Source organism: Elephas maximus, chromosome 19 (assembly GCF_024166365.1).
Source record: "Elephas maximus indicus isolate mEleMax1 chromosome 19, mEleMax1 primary haplotype, whole genome shotgun sequence".
In the NCBI taxonomy this organism is placed as follows: domain Eukaryota; kingdom Metazoa; phylum Chordata; class Mammalia; order Proboscidea; family Elephantidae; genus Elephas; species Elephas maximus.
The window spans coordinates 25,402,003-25,420,350 of NC_064837.1; the positions used below are offsets into that span (position 1 = coordinate 25,402,003).

The 18,348-nt window shown below is 48.9% G+C and overlaps 1 protein-coding gene and 1 pseudogene across 3 annotated transcripts in view; one reads left to right on the plus strand and one right to left on the minus strand.

Annotated features, from left to right (window-relative positions):
* Nucleotides 1-799: 799 nt before the first annotated feature.
* KSR1 (kinase suppressor of ras 1) overlaps nucleotides 800-18,348 on the minus strand; it is a 174,576-nt gene continuing 157,027 nt past the window's right edge. For 2 of the 3 annotated variants that reach the window (XM_049861472.1, XM_049861471.1), the window contains 5 exons: nucleotides 17,490-17,623; nucleotides 16,611-16,742; nucleotides 15,010-15,145; nucleotides 8,147-8,280; nucleotides 800-3,999 (listed from right to left, as the gene is read on the minus strand). In XM_049861472.1, coding sequence (XP_049717429.1) covers nucleotides 3,921-3,999; nucleotides 8,147-8,280; nucleotides 15,010-15,145; nucleotides 16,611-16,742; nucleotides 17,490-17,623 — 615 coding nt within the window. In that variant the 3' untranslated portion in view covers nucleotides 800-3,920. Of the gene's footprint in view, nucleotides 4,000-5,974; nucleotides 6,056-8,146; nucleotides 8,281-15,009; nucleotides 15,146-16,610; nucleotides 16,743-17,489; nucleotides 17,624-18,348 lie in introns of all 3 variants that reach the window. The other variant, XM_049861473.1, reaches the window with a different exon arrangement.
* LOC126062558 (integral membrane protein 2B-like) lies at nucleotides 12,697-14,566 on the plus strand (annotated as a pseudogene).

The window sequence follows — 18,348 nt, forward strand, 5'->3', positions numbered from 1 at the left end:
CCTTGGTCCCAGCTGGAATGGTATGTATATAAGCTTGAGACCCTTGCTAGGTGGTTGCCGATCCACTCCAGCCAGCTGCCACTGGAGAGCAGCTGCTTGCCCCTGTCAGTTCTTCCTATTATCTGCCAGGACTCACAGTAAGGGTCTTTCCTTCCTGGGGCTGTCCCCCGCCCACCCTCCCAACACCTCCATTTTGTGATTGTAATTTTCTGTTAAGGAGGATTAGGGTGTGATTGTAACACCCTTACCAGGTCACATACCTGATCCAGTGTAAAGGGAGTTTCCCTGGGGTGTGGCCTGCACCACCTTTTCTCTCTCAAGAGATAAAAGGAAAGGGAAGCATGCAGAGTTGGGGACCTCTTACCACCAAGAAAGCAGAACCACCAGCAGAGCACGTCCTTTGGACACCGGGTCCCTGCACCTGAGAAGCTCCTCCACCAGGGGAATATTGAGGACAAGGACCTTCCTCCAGAGCAGACAGGGAAGGACCTGCCCTGGAGCTGATGCCGTGAATATGGACTTTTAGGCTACTTTACACTGGGTTACTGGGTTTTACTGCGAGAAAATAAACTTCTCTTTGTTAAAGCCATCCACTTGTGGTATTTCTGCTACAGCAGCACTAGATGACCAAGAGAGGCATGGCCCCAACACTCACCTAGAACTGACCAAAGCAGTCACAGGCCCCCACACACAATGGTATAACTTTACTATATGCCAACTCCAGACACCCAGACTGAACTGAGGGTATATTCTCGCCAGTGGCAAAAAAAAACAAAAACAAGAGCAGATACAGCACGTTTGTTAATACTAACCATTTTAATTTAAATTAATAGCATTTCTGGACGACAAATACAGTTGATAGAAAATATAAAAACTTTTACTGTACAAACTTTACATCACATTCGAAAAAGCAAGTGTGTCCCTTGTGGCCACAGAAGACGCTGGGTTTGCGTCCACTGCTGAAATCCTGGCGAATGTCGCAGCCTCACACAAGCTCCCCAACCGGCTTCACATTTATGTCCGTCCCCCCCCCCCCCCCAACCACCATGGGGCAGTTCTGCTCTTCCCTATAGGGTCACTATGAGTTGGAATCGACCAGATGGCACACAGCAATCCCACACAATACAGAATAACCACAAAGTAGGCTTTCAGGGCTTGCACTCGAGAGAAAGGTGCGGGATGGCGGAGGGATCCAGAGCCACAAGCAGCTTGGATTTGGTGACAAGAAGGGGCCAGCTTCGTGGCACACTGCTCACCACTGACCTCGGGTCAGAAGCTCAGGGGTTGAGGCTCTGGTTAGAGGCAGCAGGGACACAGAGCCCAGGGCTTCGGAGGGGCGGCTGGGGACTGGAAGCCCCGTGAAGGGAACTTGCCACAGACCGCAGCGGGCACCTCCGCAGCCCAGGCTCTCCAAGGAGGCCCTCTCAGTGTCTCCACCCCCTTCACAGTCGCCCGCCCTTGAGGGCTGAATTCACAGTATCTGTTGTCCTTCATGTGTTGCCAAGGCAGACAGGGAGAGACCACACAGAAGGGCAGGCGCGTCTTCCTAACCTCAATTCACAGTGACTTAAATACAACCAGTGAGGAGGGGGCCGCGGGGGAAGGGGAGTGACTTTGTTCAGCCATTTTTCCTCAACAACAGGCAGTGCCAAGGTGCGGGCCGAGAGCCCGAGGTAACCCAGGGCCTTGGAGGGAAAGGGGGATCCCTCAGCACCACCCTCGGGGTGCTTGGCTGAAACCAGGCCCCACGCCATGGCCAGTTCCTTAAGAGCAGGGACCATGATTTCCCCCATTTCTGAGTCCCAGCACTTGCACAAGACCAAGTACACAACAGGTACTCAACAAAAGCTTCATGAAGTGAACTGAGGACATGACAAGAAAAAACCGAGACCCCAGGCTGACTTTTTGGGGGCTGTGGTATCAGGAGTCAGAGAAAATATGAGTTGAGCAGCCAGGGCTCCCCAGGTTGTCAGTTGGTTCAGCTCTTGCCTGCAGGAAGGTCAATGCCAGATGAGGCTGGGGGGGGGGGGGAGTGCAGGGTGTGACCCTGAAAGGGGAGGGGTCAGAGATACACAGAGTGTGACCTCTGGGAAGGCAGGTATGTGTGGAAGGCTCTGAGCCACAGGGGTGGTGGTTACATGCCATGTGGCTCTGAAGTGTAGGAGGTCACGTACAAGGGTGATTTGGGTGGCCAAGGGATGATGGGGTGAAATGAACATACCCACGAGGAGAAAAGCCCCACACGGAGCTAACTGGTGTACACTTCCTCTTTCATCCTCCCCACACGCTGACTGGAAAGAGTTAGGATGCTACCAGTTAGGACAGCTGGGGTGGCCAGGGGGCTCGGGCGCCAGAGCAAGAAGACAGCCCACAGCCCCAGGCAGAGTGGCCACTGTAATGCTGCTACAGCCAAACTTTGGCGCTAGAGACAGCTTTCAAAATTGGTGGTGGTGGTGGGTTTGCTAGGTGGGCCTAACTGAAACCAGGGATGGGGGTTGTGGGGAGTATAAGCCACATGCCGCCCCATCCTAGCTCACAGCTCAGAGCATGGACAAGGATTCTGAGCCTGGATCCAATCACATCTACACACCCATCACCCTTGTTCTTTTCTGGTTTTGGAGTCAAATACAACACAGCCTCCACTTAAGGGCTTTTTTACCACGTGGAACTTTGCTCTTTAGGAGCCAGTTTCTAATGAAGACAGGCCAGGCGCTCTCACGTCAAAGGACTTTCCCAAACCCAGCCCCTCATTCTGCGTCAAAAGAGCCAAAGGCCTGACTTAGCATTTGGGGAGGCTCTGAAGATTGGAGCAAAGGGGGCTTGCTTGATGGGTTTAACTGAAAGGGCAGGTGGGTCTGGGCCTCGCCATCTTCGCTTAGAGCTCAGAGAGTGGGCAGGACTGGAGAAGCAGAAGAGGTGGGTGGTCGCACAGCCTTCAGGCATTACTGACAATGGGTTCTAAAGGGCCAGGTCACCATGTGGCTGGGAAGGGAGGGCCTGGGTACCCGCTGCCTTCTACTACCCTCTCCTTCCCCTTCACCTTGTCCCTGATCAAGCTTCAGGACACACACAACTGCTGGGCTGGCCCTGAGCTCTGGGGTCAAAGGTCAGCCTGGGACTGGGTACGTCTAAAAAGCCATGGGTCTAAGTCCCATCTCCTTGGTGTCTTCCTTGGGGCTTCATGAAAGAAACGTGTCTCCACAGGGATGTAAACATGTCCTCCTCTCGCAGAGAGATCCCTCACTAGGAACCACAGGTAAGTCCAGATCTGGGTTTATTTGGATTCTGTCTCCACTGTTGCAGCAGGGACAGGCTTGATCAGGGTTTCCTCTGTAAGATGAGGAAGAGACAGCACCCCTTTGATAGGGTCAGAGGAGAAGCCTAAAGAAGGAACTTCCCACTGGCAGGGTTTGGGGCCAAAGCAGAAGCCAGGCTGAACCTTGTGGCCCCCCGCCCTGCCCTGGGAAAAGCCACAATCATGATGTTTTTCTTGCTCTGGCCCAGTGTGGGCCCCTCCCTGCAGACAGGGTCCTCCAGAAGGTATGGCCACTTCCGCCATCCTGGCAGATGGCGCGCACACCCTATGCACAGATACTGATAGTCTTTATTATTACCTATTGTAAAACATCGAGTTCACGCAGCAGAAACATATATGTAAACATTTCCTGTCTGTCGGGACAGGTCTGGTTGTTGGTGGCGTCATTTTAAGAAAAAGCAGGTGCAACTCCATCTCCACAGGACCCAAATGTTTTTGTGGACGAACAGTCAGAATTGAGGACTCGTGCTCCTGGTTTGCAGTGCTGGGCAGGTTTAGGAGGGTGGCCGATGTTTCGAAGAATGTTTTTTGTTGTGGTTGTTTGTTGTTTGGGTGTTTGAGAAACACAGTTAAAGAAATCGCAGTAGAAAAACTGAACACCTGGCTACATCTTTGGATTACTGGACTCCAAGACACCCAAGCCAAACCTTTCAAACCGGGGTACCACTTTGCTGCTGTTAATGCTGCAAAGAGGAAAAAAACAAGGGTTATAGCTTCGTTGGTCTTTATCAGAAGTAGGGTAACACTAGCTAAGGAGCAAGCCAGTTCCAGAAGCTCAGGGAGGGCCTGGCCACCCACCAAGAAGTGAAAATGACTGCAGAGCTAACAGCCTTGGCAGAGCTGCTCTGGCAGACATGGAGGGGCTAAGTCCTGGTCCTCAGACACCCGTGCCTGGAGGGCAAGGACACTCACTCACTCATCTCTGAATCTCAGGCACCCAGCACGCTCAGTGACTGCCTGGGCACATCGGAACTGTTTTCTCATTTGCTCTTGTTCCAAGCAGAAGTGAGGGAGTAGAGAAACCTGACCCCAGTACTGAGGGTAACATCATATAGTCCTTTTGAAAATGCTTCTCAAACTTTGGGATTCATCAGGGTCATCTGGGAGAATGACTGAAATGCAGATTCCCAGAGCTTACTTCCTCAAATCTGGATTCAGCAGGTCCTGGGACAGGCCCAGGAACCTGCATTCTGTAAGCCCTCCAGTGACTCTGATGCATATGGCCTGAAAGTCATACCCCGATGACTGCTGACTTGGGGTCTCTGGTGCCTGGGGTGGATGTAAAGGTGATGACTGTGTGTGGGGGGTGAGGAGCAGGGACGGGGAGAAGCTTTGTTTTTATTAATGAAATTGGAGACAGGCACCCCTTTGCTTCAGGAAAACCTGGTGTCTTTCATGGCAACAGGACTGTGTGTCCACCTCCCAGGGGTAGACTACAGACGGGACGAGGAGTTAATGGGGGTTCTTGTGCCCAAAGTGCTGGCAACTTTGGCTTAAGGGAATACGGCCTCTAGGCAGCTCTAAATCACTCCTCGTCAGACAAGCTCCCATGGGTTAAAAGCCAAGCGAAACTCCCGCCCCGTGTACTGTGAACACTAGTGGGAGGCTGGTACCCCCCGTGGATGGGGTTTAATCTCACTAAGATGTTAGTAGTGAGCCAGCACCACCCAAACAAAAACAAAATCATCCCACAGGAGACAAGAGGGCGAGAGAGAATAGTCACGTCCAGGAAGGTAGTTAAAAGTTGCCCAAACCGCCTCGGAGGAGAGCTTGGTTAGTGGCGGGGTCTTCCCGCAGAGAGCAGTGGCTCAGGCACACACAGGCCATGTGGCGAGGGGGGTTCAAAACACAAACAAGCAAAAGAAGTCTCAGGAGAGACGGCTGCAGCTGTAGAGATTGCACCCCCTGGGTTAGTGCCCGCATCTGGTTTTGTGTTTTAGCAGAAGTCCCGGTCCCGAGTTGTCCGTTAGGAGGAAGAAAGCCCCGGGTGCATGCAAGGCAGTCAGGCCTACAACCTACAGGAGGGAAGAGAAGAAGGAGAGAGCAGTGTCAGAACCAACAGCCCCAGAGGGAGTCTGAGGAGCACTAGATGCTGGCTAGGACAGCGGGCAGGGGACCCTCGTCCCCTTCAAAAAGAGAAAGGGACGTGTCCTGCCCCCATCCTGGGCTTGGCAGCAGTGCAAGCTTAGAAGAGGAGTCTGAGAACAAAGAACCTTCTTCAAACTCCCCCACGGCCCAGTCATGCTTACGAAGGTGCTTGATAGCAGTTAGCTAGCGGACTCAACGCTTCTTACCAACTGACTCAAAATTTACTTCTTGGAGCTTACTACTTTTGCTCACTGGAGATTCCCTACTTTTGAGCTCTGGCCAGAGGAGACCTTGGGGACTCAGACCAATGATCCAAGTTCTCTTCCACCCAGAGATAAGCCAGCTGTCAGCCCACAGCCTGGCTACACTGACCGTCAATAGAGGGTCTTCTCTCAGCTATAAAACCCTGCACGGCCCTTGCCGGCCACTTCAGCTGAATGTCACTTTGGTTTATGGGCATCGAACACAGAAAGATGGGGAAGCTGGGATGCAAAGACAGAGCAGGAAGCGGGGTGTGCAATGGGATAACCACAAACAGGCAGAAAATGAGGGAAATAACAGAAAACACACTATTCCTCCAGAACCGGGTAGGAATTCTTAAAGTCAAGGTGACCGTAACGTCCTTTCCCGTGGAAGCGGCTCCAACAGCGGCTGGGAGTGCCCGTGCCAGATTCGCCAGGTGTGGGAAGAATGTAGTCCAGGCGGTGAGAGCCCCGCAGATGATGGCACAGACAGACGCAGGAGGGGCTGCAGAAATCATGGTGGTAGGAAAGGGGGAGATGACAGGCCAGGCAAGAGTACCCACCACCCCCCCCGAAAACAAAAAAACAAGACCAATGGAAAAGAAAAGAGAAAATGAGGATTAGAGGTTGAGGGTACAGAAAGTAAAAATCATGAACAAAGCTTTCGACACAGGCTCATTCAGATATGCTGGTGTGCCTTCCTTTAGGGGCTAGAATGGATCACTCTGGGCAGGTAGCAGCCCCATAGTGTGACTCAGCTTCCCCCGTGAAGTGAGACAATGGGACTAACTGGTCGTTAGGGAATCCAGAATGATCTCCTGAATGTCAGGACTCACCTAGTGCAACCTTCTCTTTCATAGATAAGAACACCAAGGCCCAGGTTGCTAACCAAGTTGCCCAAGCTCCAAAAGAAGCAGATGGGAGGTAGGCCTTGCCTCCTCACACCACCCTCCCTGACTGTGTGCAAGTCCAGGAGAAGCCCAGGCTCCAGCCTGCCTGCATAGTTCCCACTCAACATGCAGCTCCCAGGACCTTTCTTCCGGACAGTCTTCCTCAAGCCCCCTGATGGGCGAGAGGCACCAGACAATTCAAAAACATAGAGCCCTGTGCTTTTTTACAGCACTCAGCGCATGGTAATCATTCACTCACTCATTCACTCGCTCAATATTTACCGAGCAACTGCTGTGTTCCTGGGACTGTGCTAGGAGCAGGGACTACAGAGGTGAACAAGACAGAGCTCTGCCCACATGGAGGTTTCCTTACAGTATGTCTGCTTGTCTTTATCCTCCATTAGACCGTAAACTCCTTGCTGGTGAAGATCAGCCCTGGCCATCTGTGTGCCCAGGTGTGTAGAGGGTACTCAGCAATAGTGGACTAAAACCCAACACACCTCTAACAGCAACATTCTGTGAGCCCACATCTGTACTGGGCTCTGACCCATCTTAAGAGCCAAATATTGCACATAATATTGCATTGTAAGAGAAAGTATTCCCTAATCCCAAACTGTCATTCATCCGGACCTTCCCTTTAACTGGCCCAGGTCATCAAAGTCTACTCTACAAGGGCAGAGCTGAGGGCTGGTGGCACAGACCATACTTCATGCTCACATCACTCTGCACTGCTGCTCAGCACACCACAAATCACAGCGGCACCAGATTCACCCAAATTTGCCTCTTAGCTTGGAAAACCTAAAATACTTACCACCTGACCCTTCAGAAAACATCTGCCCACCCCTGATCTCAGCCAACCCCTCCCTTCTTTTTACAGATGAGAAACGGAGGCCCAGAAAAATGGAAGACTTCCCCAGTTTCTCGCAAAGGGTTTGTGGCAGGGCTGAGGTCTCAGAATTGAGTGTTCTGGAGAGCAGGCCGGCAAGACAAAGAAATAAGGGAGTGAGACAGACAGAGAAGAGATGACAATGGCCTCCACTGTCCAGTGGAGACTCTCCCTGCCCCGAGGGGTAGAAAGGTTTACGTTATTAAACAGAAGGGGCCAAAGGGCTTCAAGTATCAAAGCACCACATAGCCCCAAGTGATGCGGTTCCCCATACGGGGCAGCTGACTTTTTGTGCTAGAAAGCTCTATCTTTGAGCATGCACCACTTTAAACGATACTGACTCTGCTTATTTGGGGGAAACTCAATACCTACATCCTTCTTATTCCAGCTGGCCCCATCCTGCCCTCCCTAGGCAGAATCTTCTCGTCCAGTCTAGCCTGGGCCCAGCATCAGCTCTGATCTAATGATTAGTGAGATGTAGCTTTTCACTGATGAGCACTGGAGGTACTCACCAGTCAAAAGGAGTCTTCAAACTCCACTTGGTAAATTCAATCCTAGTATCACTTGGACCAAGGGGACCAATCATCTGGTTAGTCTGCTTTGTGAATTTCCCAGATCAAAGTCTTGGGTAAACAGAGCAGAGATTATCAGCTAAGAACCTGGGTGGAGCTGGAGGGGCCTGACCTACAAGTTCTGGCCCCCTCTCCCCCCCAGGAGTACTTACTCGGCTGACTTCCAGAAGTGCCCGGGGTGGGAGAGGCGTCGGTTCAGTTTGGGCAGTTTCTCCAGCATGTCCATCAGCAGAGGGAAGCTGGGCCTCTCCTGCAGGTCGAATGCCCAGCAGGCAGATAGGATCTCCTGCAAATGGAGCTGGCATTAGCGGGTGCCTGTGCTGGCTAGAAGCCAATGGGGTACAGCTGGGGCACTTTGTACAGGATCCCTTTGATGCTCTCAACAGTCCCCCAGCTGGTGGCCCCTTAAATACCCACATTAAGAAGACCAGCCATTGCCTGGAGTAGGGCTGAGGAATAACTCCATTTCAGGAGAGCTCTGGTCCTTGCAGTTTAAAATGAAGCACATGAACTTGCTTCCCCTCCTTCCTTCTCAGGCCCCACTGGAACAACAGTAACAAAGTTTACAGCTGAATAAACTTGGTAACGGGAAAGATCAGAAGTAGACAGCACTGATTTTTTAGACGATGGAAAGTGGAAGGAAGTGTGTTGAAATACAAGATGTTCGAAAGCTCAACTGCAATAACATAGTTTATAAGGAAAATGTTCTACATCCTACTTTGGTGAGTAGCATCTGGAGTCTTAAAAGCTTGTGAGCAGCCATATAAGATACTCCACTGGTCCCACCCTGTCTGGAGCAAGGGAGAATGAAGAAAATCAAAGACACAAGGGGAAGATTAGTCCAAAGGACTAACAGACCACAAGTACCACAGCCTCTACCAGACTGAATCCAGCACAACTAGATGGTGTCTGGCTATCACCACTGACTGCTTGGAAAGGAATCACAATAGAGGGTCCTGGACAGAGCTGGAGATACATGTAGAACAAAATTCTAACTCACAAAAAAAGACCAGACTTAATGGTCTGACAGAGACTGCAAAAACCCTGAGAGTATGGCCCCCAGACACCCTTTTAACTCAGTACTGAAGTCACTCCTGAGGTTCACCCTTCAGCCAAAGATTCAGGCCCATAAAACAAAATGAAACTAAATGGGCACACCAACCCAGGGGCAAGGACGAGAAGACAGGAGGGGACAGGAAAGCTGGTAATGGGGAACCCAAGGTTGAGAAGGGGGATAGTATTAGCACATCGTGGGGTTGGCAACCCATGTCAGAAAACAATGTGTATTGATTGTTTAATGAGAAACTAATTTGCTCTGTAAACCTTCACCTAGAGCATAATAAGAAAAAAAAAAAAATGAAATACAGGATGCTTGGAATATTTGTGGATGGGGCAACAACGGAGGTTGGAAGCCTCAGTGTTAGCAGGTGTGGAGGCTGGGAGTGACAAACGCTAAATATAGGGGCATCAACTGAGAGTCAGTAGAACTGCTGTCCCAATCACCCCCACACCCCGCACCCATGATGATGACGACTGCCACATGGATGTTAGTTGCCCAGAGTAAAGCCCTTCTTACTTTGGTATTGGGACCTGCCTACTCTCAGGATTCCCAGCCAAGGGACCTCATGTGAACCCATCTGTCAGTGGAGGCGTGCAGGCTGCTATGATGTTGAATAGAGTTCAGGGGAGCTTCCAGACCAAGATGGACTAGAAAGAAAGACCTGGTGATCTACTTCTAAACACCAGCCACTGAAAACCTTCCAGGTCACAACGGTCCAGTTCACAGCTGATCATGGGGACGGCGCAGGGCCCGGCAGCATTTCATCTCTTTGTGCATGGGGTTGCCATGAGTCGGGGGCTGACCTGGCAGCTGCTAACAACAACAGGAATAATTCACAGGATCCACTCATGTACACAGCTGACCCATTCAGCCTTCCTCCTCAGAACTACCTGTGAGAAAACAGGCCTAGAGAAAATGCTCACGAGACAGGGCAAAAGGCGCTCATGCAATGGGGCAGAAAGTAAACATCTATCAGCACTCACGCTTTTATTCTTAAATATGACTTGACCCCCCCAGAGTCTCCCACTAGGGTCAGGGGAGCCAGAGACCAAAGATAAACAGAAACACTGACTCGAGGAAATGGGGCAGGGGGAAGAATTCTAGAAACTACTATACCCATTAAACAAAACCAGGGGGCAATAAAAAAGAATTAATCAAAAAAGAAGGAAGCGCTTGAAATGAAAAATATAATTTCTAAAATAAAACATTATTTAGAAGTACTGGAAGATAAAATCAAGAAAGTCCCTGTCATGGATTTAATTGTGTCCACCCGAAATATGTGTATCAGTTTGGCTAGGCCATGATCCCCAGTATTGTGTGACTGTCTGCCATTTTGTCATCTGATGTGATTTTCCTATGTGTTGTAAATCCTGTCTCTATGATGTTAATCGGGGGGGGGATTGGCGGCAGTTATGTTAATGAGGCAGGACTCAAGCTACAAGATTGTATTGTGTCTTGAGCCAATTTCTTTTGGGATATAAAAGATAGAAGGAAGCAGAGAGACAAAGGGACCTCGTACCACCAAGAAAGCAGCACCAGGAGCAGAACAGGTCCTTTGAACCCGGGGTTCCTGTGCTGAGAAGCTCTTAGACCAGGGGAAGATTGATGACAAGGACCTTCCCCCAGACCCGATAGAAAAAGCCTTCCCCTGGAGCTGACACCCTGAATTTGGACTTCTAGCCCATTAGACTGAGAGAATAAACTTCTGTTTGTTAAAGCCATCCACCTGTGGTATTTCCGTTACAGCAGCACTAGATGAGTAGGACAATCCCCTCAGACTGTGCGGCCTAGTTTTAGATAGGAAGGACAAAATAAGGACATTTTTAGTTATGTAAAGCTTCAAAGATCAACTCTAATACATTCACTGGGAGGCAGTTTCTTTAGGTTTCACACTCATTTTGCTGGACTGCAATTTAAAAAAAGGGAAAATATGAGATACAACAGTACAACTGACCCAGGAATGAATGAAAAGAAACAGAAAATGACAGGTATGCCGCAGATCTAAAAACCCAATGATTCAAATGATAAGAAAGCAGTAGGCTCTGGGAAGAATGGGACAGATTCAATAGGCAGAATGAGGAAGAAGCTGCAAGATCTCAGGAATACAATGAAGCTGTTTGTTTCTTCTTTCCTCAAGTAGAAAAGAAAGGAAACTCCAGGGAAAATCTATAACTGCACAAGAAAGACATGGTCCAAATGTGAAGTCAACAAAATTATGGTCAGCCTTTGAGAAACTGATGGGGTTGTAAGAAAAGAGATGGACCTACAAAGAAGAAAGTATAATTCTAGTGAATGACCCGACCAGCAGCTAACAGCACTTACAGTCTATTATAATAGTGAACACACACTTCGTGCTTATAGCCTCAATCTATAGACACGGCATAGAAGAGTTAGTCATGAAATCAGCCTTGAAACTGATGTAAAAATAAAGGCAAAGCTGATGTACGGAGGAAGGGGAAGACTGACGGGGAGTAAAGAGCTGATGGAACAAGAAAAAATTAATGCCTTTGGTGAGGAATGGAGTAAGGGACTACTGGTTTCCATCCATTGAGAACACTTCAGGCCTTCTGATGTCTTCCCATGTGCACATATTACTTAGATAAAACAACTAAATCACTGTGGCTGCTTTGTCACATAGAGAGTGCCAAGTTGTAAAAAAAAAAACCAAAAACACACACATACATATATATTTCTTTGTATAAACCAGAGTATGTATGTATACTTGTTTTATCTGAAAGAAAAAAGTATTCTTACTAAGTTGCCCTCCTGGCAACGATACCTTTCTGCACACTTACAGTCTTACAGCAGAGATAGCTAAGTGCTATTATATGCTGTTGTTGTTGTTAGGTGCCACCCATGGCTTGGGTCAGGCATATCTCAGTTCTCAAAGTGACATCTTTACTTCTTAACACTTTAAAAAGAGTTCTTTTGCAGCAGATTTGCCCAATGCGAAACATCATTTGATTTCTTGACTAATGCTTCGATGGGCTTGACTCCATCAATGTCGTTAAGGTCAGTTCTACTTTAGGAGGCAGCTCTTCCCCAGTCATATTTTACATGACTTCCAACCTGAGGGGCTCATCTTCTGGCACTGCATCAGACACTTTCCATTGCTATTCATAAGGTTTTCATTGGCCAGTGTTTTTACAAATAGATCACCAGGTCCTTCTCCTTCTTCCTAGTCTGTCTTAGTCTGAAAGTTCTGCTGAAACCTGTCCACCATGGGTGGCCCTGCTGGTATTTGAAAAACTGGTGGCATAGCTTCCAGCATCACAACACCAAGCAAACAACCAAAGTACGACAAACTGACAGACAAGTGGCGGGCTGTTTTATATAAATATGTATATATTTATATAAGGAAACCCTGGTGGCATAGTGGTTAAGTGCCACGGCTGCTAACCAAAAGGTCGGCAGTTTGAATCCACCAGGCGCTCGTTGGAAACTATGGAGCAGTTCTACTCCGTCCTATAGGGTCGCTATGAGTTGGAATCGACTCCACGGCACTGGGGTTTTTTTTGGGGAGGGGGGGCGGGTTTTGTATCTACACCTATATGTATATCTCTCTATACGTATGTTACAGTAGCCAGCTCCTGGCTCATGAGAGTTACCTTTCATGAGCAACAGGTTAAAAAGACAACGCCCATGAGCCAGGAGCTGGCTGCTGTAACATTTTCTCTGTCCCCACCCCAACTCCCAACTTCTTACAAAGCTTCAAAGATCGACCATAACCGGGTACTGTAAGAAATCCTTTCAGATCTCCAACCAATTAGTTGTGAACTCTGGCCGCACAATGCAATTATCCAAGGAGCTTTATTTAAAAATAAAAAAATTAACAATGACCTTGGTTGTATCCCAGGCCAATTAAATCGGCATCCCCTGGGGCGAGATCCTGGCACCGGCATTTTTAAAAAGTTCCAAGAAGAATCCAGCGTGTAGCCAAAGCTGAGCCTAACTCCCTTCCCGCCCTCTGATGTGCTCTGGGCTCAGCTCCAGGCCATCAGCTCCCTGAAGGCAGCACTTAGCTCTCTCTGCTCCAAGACTCTAAGTGTGCAAAAAGGTACCTAAGATTGTTGCCAGGAGAGCAACTTACTAAGGATAGTTCTTTCTTTCAGATAAAACAAACATCCATGCATCCCTACTCTGGTTTATATAAAGATGACCTTAATAACTTTATTGCAGAAGGTAAATATTAGAAATAACCTAAACACCCAACGACAGTGAAGTAGTTAAATATAGCATAGCCATAGGACAGAAGAGGAGACAGGTTTAAAAATAAGGATTTGTTAAATGACTGAGATAATGACATAATAAAATGCCATGTGGGGAAATAAAACCCATTGCCGTTGAGTCTATTCTGACTCATAGTGACCCTATAGGACACAGAAGAACTGCCCCATAGAGTTTCCAAGGAGTGCTTGGTGGTTGCAAACTGTGGGCCTTTTGGTTAGCAGACGTAGCTCTTAACCACTACGCCACCAGGGTTTCCTGTGGGGAAATAGGTAAAAAAAAAGAAAAGAAAAGAAAAGAAAATTGGCTATATGGTGTGACCCTGATTTTTTAAAGATATGTATTTCTAGAATATTTTTTAAAAGACTTCAGCCATTACATAAGCCGCCTGTGGAGCTCAGCCAAGTAGCCTACAGCCCATGCCTTGAACCTGCCACTATCCTCCAAGGGCGCCTAAGGCCAAGCCGTGGTAAAGACGGCGTTCAACTTGGCTCTGGCTCAGAAGGAGGCCAAGAAGGGTGGACCCAAGAGCAGTGAGGAGGTGCTCAACCCCCCTTTCCATCATGCCACCAACGTCCTTGCTGTGGACTGCAAGGCCCCAGGTGAAGTGGTACCGGCTGGGGAAGAAGAGCCTGCTATTGTTGCTTTGGACGAGCATTTTGGTGCCATTCTTGGCAGGGCACACCTGTACAAATATTTGGCACTTAAGTCAGATGACATGTACCACTGTGGAATAAGGACATCAATTATGACGGCATCTTAAATAAGCCTTCTGCAGATACCCAGCTGCCGGCTACTAGACAACTGAGGAAAACACTAAGACCTTAGAGGGAGATACAGCAGAATTCATCACCGTACCTGTCCCAGAGTTTGCAGACAGTGATCCTGCCAACACTGTTCACGATTTTAATAAGAAACTCAAAACCAGGAGAAGTGTTATGTCATTCCTCTGAATACTTCCATTGCTGTGCCGCCCAGTCACATATTAAAGTTACTTATTCAAGGCTGGAACCTATTTGGCCCGTCCTGTCTGATTCCCAAAAGCATGGTTATCACTTATGGCATTGAAAACATTGATTCCTTAGGTTTCTGTATATATGGACTATGCCATGACAAGGAAACTTAAAACTGCAACGCAGAGAAACCATTGAAGGTATTCAGAAATGTGAAGCCAGCAATCGTGTTACAATTCAGCATTTTGCAAACAAATTTGCCTTGGAACCTTCACTTGTTCTTGAACAGTTAAGAAAAGCATTATGGAGAAAGATTTGCTACGACACCATAAACCCACCCCACCCCCAGGCCCGTTTTTATTTTCTACAGCGATTATTTTTTTTTGAGTCTTCTTTTATGTAAGTAACACACAGGGCTTTACTATCTTTTCATCTCATAACTCAATTAAAACCGTTACCTTAAAAATAAAAAAGACTGAAAGGAAATAAAGAAAAAGGTTAACAGTGGGATAATAATACAGTTTTATTTTCTTCTTTCTGCGTCTCAGTTCTTTTTCTCATTTTCCATAAATGTGTATTATTTTTCTTCTCTAATTTAGACACCTATGGGCGGCAGAGCTCCCCACTGGTCCCACTTCTTAGGTGGGCAAATAAAGGGCAGCCATGTAAAAAAAAAAAAAATTTTTTTTTTTTTTAATGTAATGTGCCCCAGCCCCACCCTCTAGTCTTACTTCCCTCTCCCCTCTCGGGGAGCAAGGAGCAAGTGGCTACTCACGCTGACTTCCTTCCCCAGGCTGACGGAGGCCAGGATACGCTTCATCCCTTCCCCACTTCCAATCTGCCAGATTAGGGCCTCCGCTGCTTGGTTCTTAAAGGGCCAGTCTCTTGCTTGTAGCTCATACCAGATAGTCCTGTGGAGACCAACCCACACAGCATGAGCTCATGGATGAACCCAGCCCATGCCCTGGGGGTTCTGCAGCCAGAGGGCTGGCTACTGCAATGCCAAGAGTCAAGCTGGAGGACCCAGGATCCTTTTCCAGTCCTTCCTCACCCCACCAGGCTTCAGGAGACACCATGACTGTGTCCTGGGGGCATCTGCTCCCGGGGCACCAGAGGATCCTGCTGTGGTAGAAAATGAGGCAGACGCCACACAGTTCGCTGAGGCATTGGTGTTTGTTCTGACCTGGGTCTGAACCCTAGCTCTGCCACCTTCTAGTTGTAAAACTGTTGAACCTACTTCATAAGGTTGTTTGAGGAATAACTAAAATGCCAAGGCCAGTGCCTGCACACAGCAGGGGCTCAGGAAATGGTACAGGCCAGGGCAGGGAGACAGGAGCCCAGGCCAGCCCGTGGAAGGCTGCCCAGAGAAGCTACAGGTGCCTGGGGCAGTGGGCTCTTACTTGGCTCTCCAAGTCCCCTTGGCCTTCTCCACTTATCCTGGGGTTGTGGGGGTGTCCATCAGCCCTGTACTGCCACTTGCCACAGGGGGGTATTGAGCACCTGAAGTGTTGAGAGTCTGAACTGAGATGTTTTGAAGGTGTTAAACACACACCAGACTTTGAAGACTTTGCAGGAAAAAGAGTGTAGACTATTGCAATAATTGTTGATATTGAATCCATGTAGAAATGACAATATTGTGGGTACATATTGAGCTAAATATATTATTAAAAGTGATCTCACTGGTTTCTTCTTTTTTTAATGAGGCCACTGTTGTTGTTGTTGTTAGGTGCCATCAAGTCGATTCCAACTCATAGTGATCCTATAGAACAGAGTAGAACTGTTCCACAGGGTTTCCAAGGAGCAGCTGGTGGATTTGAACTGCTGAGCTTTTGGTTAGCAGCTGAGCTCTTAACCATTATGCCACTAGGGCTCCAATGTGGCTAACATTATATGTCAAATGTACAGTGCCCAGCTCTAACTATGCAAACACTGAGTTTAGGGAACACGAGAGGCTGGCTGGCCTCCACAAGTGGGGTGGCACCGAACTGCACAAAAGCTTCCCAACAACCAAACACCACGGCCTAGGAGGGCAGTTCCCTGTTAGCTCTGGTGAGTGTCCTCACGGGGCAATGGGTGAGACTGACAACCAGTGTTAATCATCTTATGCAATTACCTAATTGAGTCCGCATGAAACAACCCTATCAGGGAGGTACTATTACTCTCCCATTTTACAGGTGGGGAAACAGAAGGTCAAGGACATGGTCACTCCCTTTAACAAGTGGCAGAACTAGGACTCAAAACCAGGTTTGTTTTCATTTCAAAGCTTAGATTTAAATACCCTGAAAAGCACTTCTCTGCCCCTGATGGTCACCAGGGCTCTCTTGGCCACACTTGGCCTCACGGCCCTAGAGAGAGGGACACCAGGGGCCTCCTCACCCAAATGCATAGACGTCAGCAGCTTTGGAGAACGGCAGCTTGTCCTCATCCTTCCCGGGGGTCATCTCGCGCACGATCTCGGGGGCCAGGTAGCATAGCCAGTCGTGTGACAGCTTCAGTTGGTTCTCACGCCTGGAGGTCAAGAAGCCAGGACAAGGGCACCAGGGCTTTCCACCACAGCAAAGGCGTGTCTGGCACACATCTGCCCCAGGGCTGGCAGACCACCCATGTACAGCCTAGCACCCATAATGTAGCACCCTAAGCCTATGCTTGCAGGGACACCGCCAGCTTTTGGGGGAACGTCTCACTGGGGTGATAAGCAGGCTTCTTCTAGGAAAGCAGCCAAAAATGGGTGTTGGCATGGAGCTGCACTTGATGGTGCCTGGTTCTCTATGCTGGGAGACGCGCTGTGTCTCCACTCAGGAAACCAGATCTGCCTTTGGATCTCCAACCTGGCCTGGGCCTGGATTCCAGCCTGGCTTCCATGCTCCTTTCTGAGGTACTCCAGATGTATGGGGAGGCGCCTTTCTCCCCACCCTCGGCCCTTTCAAGATTTGGGGAAAATAAAACTCTTCCTTGTAATGAGGACTTCAACCCTGGTCCCTGGCCCACGTGGACAGACAGACAGACTGAACAGTAGAAAGGAGAGCCAGCCTCCCTGAGATTCTCACACCTTAGAATCTAGTGTTATGGAGGACCTGAACTTCGCCCACACCTGATTTTGAACCAGAACCAGATGAGCAGGACCCAAGAAAACCTGGCCTTTCCCACAGGATGGCTCCTTGGCAACTGGCAGAAAAAGTTCCAGAGACTTCAGCTGGCCCTCAAGGCTCCACCCAGCTCCCCTCTGTCTCTCCCAGGAGCCCAAGGCCAACTCACCGTCCTTCTCGGACCACGCCTGAGATCCCAAACAGCCCGAAGTCCGTGATGACCACCTTGCCATTATCATAGAAGACGTTCTTGGATTTGAGATCTTTGTGCACAATGCCCTTGGCATGGAGATAGCCCATGCCCTGGAAGACAGTGAGCCTCGCATCAGGTTGGGAGGGAAGGCTGGACTTGGAAGAGTGAAGACTGAGCTTCTACCCTGGGCCAGGCACTGGGCTGGATGCTTTACCAACATCCCTTCATTTAAATTTCATAATCCTATGCAGTATATTGTCCCCACTTTACAGAGGGGGAAACTGAGGCTTAGAGAGGGGTAATTACTTGCCCTAGGCCACTAACAGTTAAGTAACGCAGCTGAGATCTGATCCCAGGCCAGTCCTCTCTCCAAGCGGCCATGCCACCAAACAGGCACCTTAGACCGGATCCCATGAGGGTGAGGTGTGGAGAGGTTGATGAGCAGGGGTGAGGAGGTATGTAAAGAGCGATAATAGGATCCATATTAAGTCATAAAGGACCTGAATGAGCTGGGGTCTCTATTAGGCTTTGCAAGATGGTCTCTGCCCTCAGGCTTGGGGAACAGAGAAGAATTCTCATAGATGGAGTCCCCCACTTCGGGTGGTCCCATTATCTGTGCTGTGTAGAAGGAGCACTGGACTAAGACTGAAATCCTGGGTTCGAATTCCATCTCAGCTCAGATGCTAACTCGCTGTGTGGGCTTGGACACCTTGCTCAACTTCTCTGAGCTTCAGTTTCTTTATCTGCTGGACAAAGGCCCAGAGTGGGAGATTTATATCCAACACTCTATTCAGATTGAACAATGATGGGCCAGGTGCATGGGGCGTAGGTGACC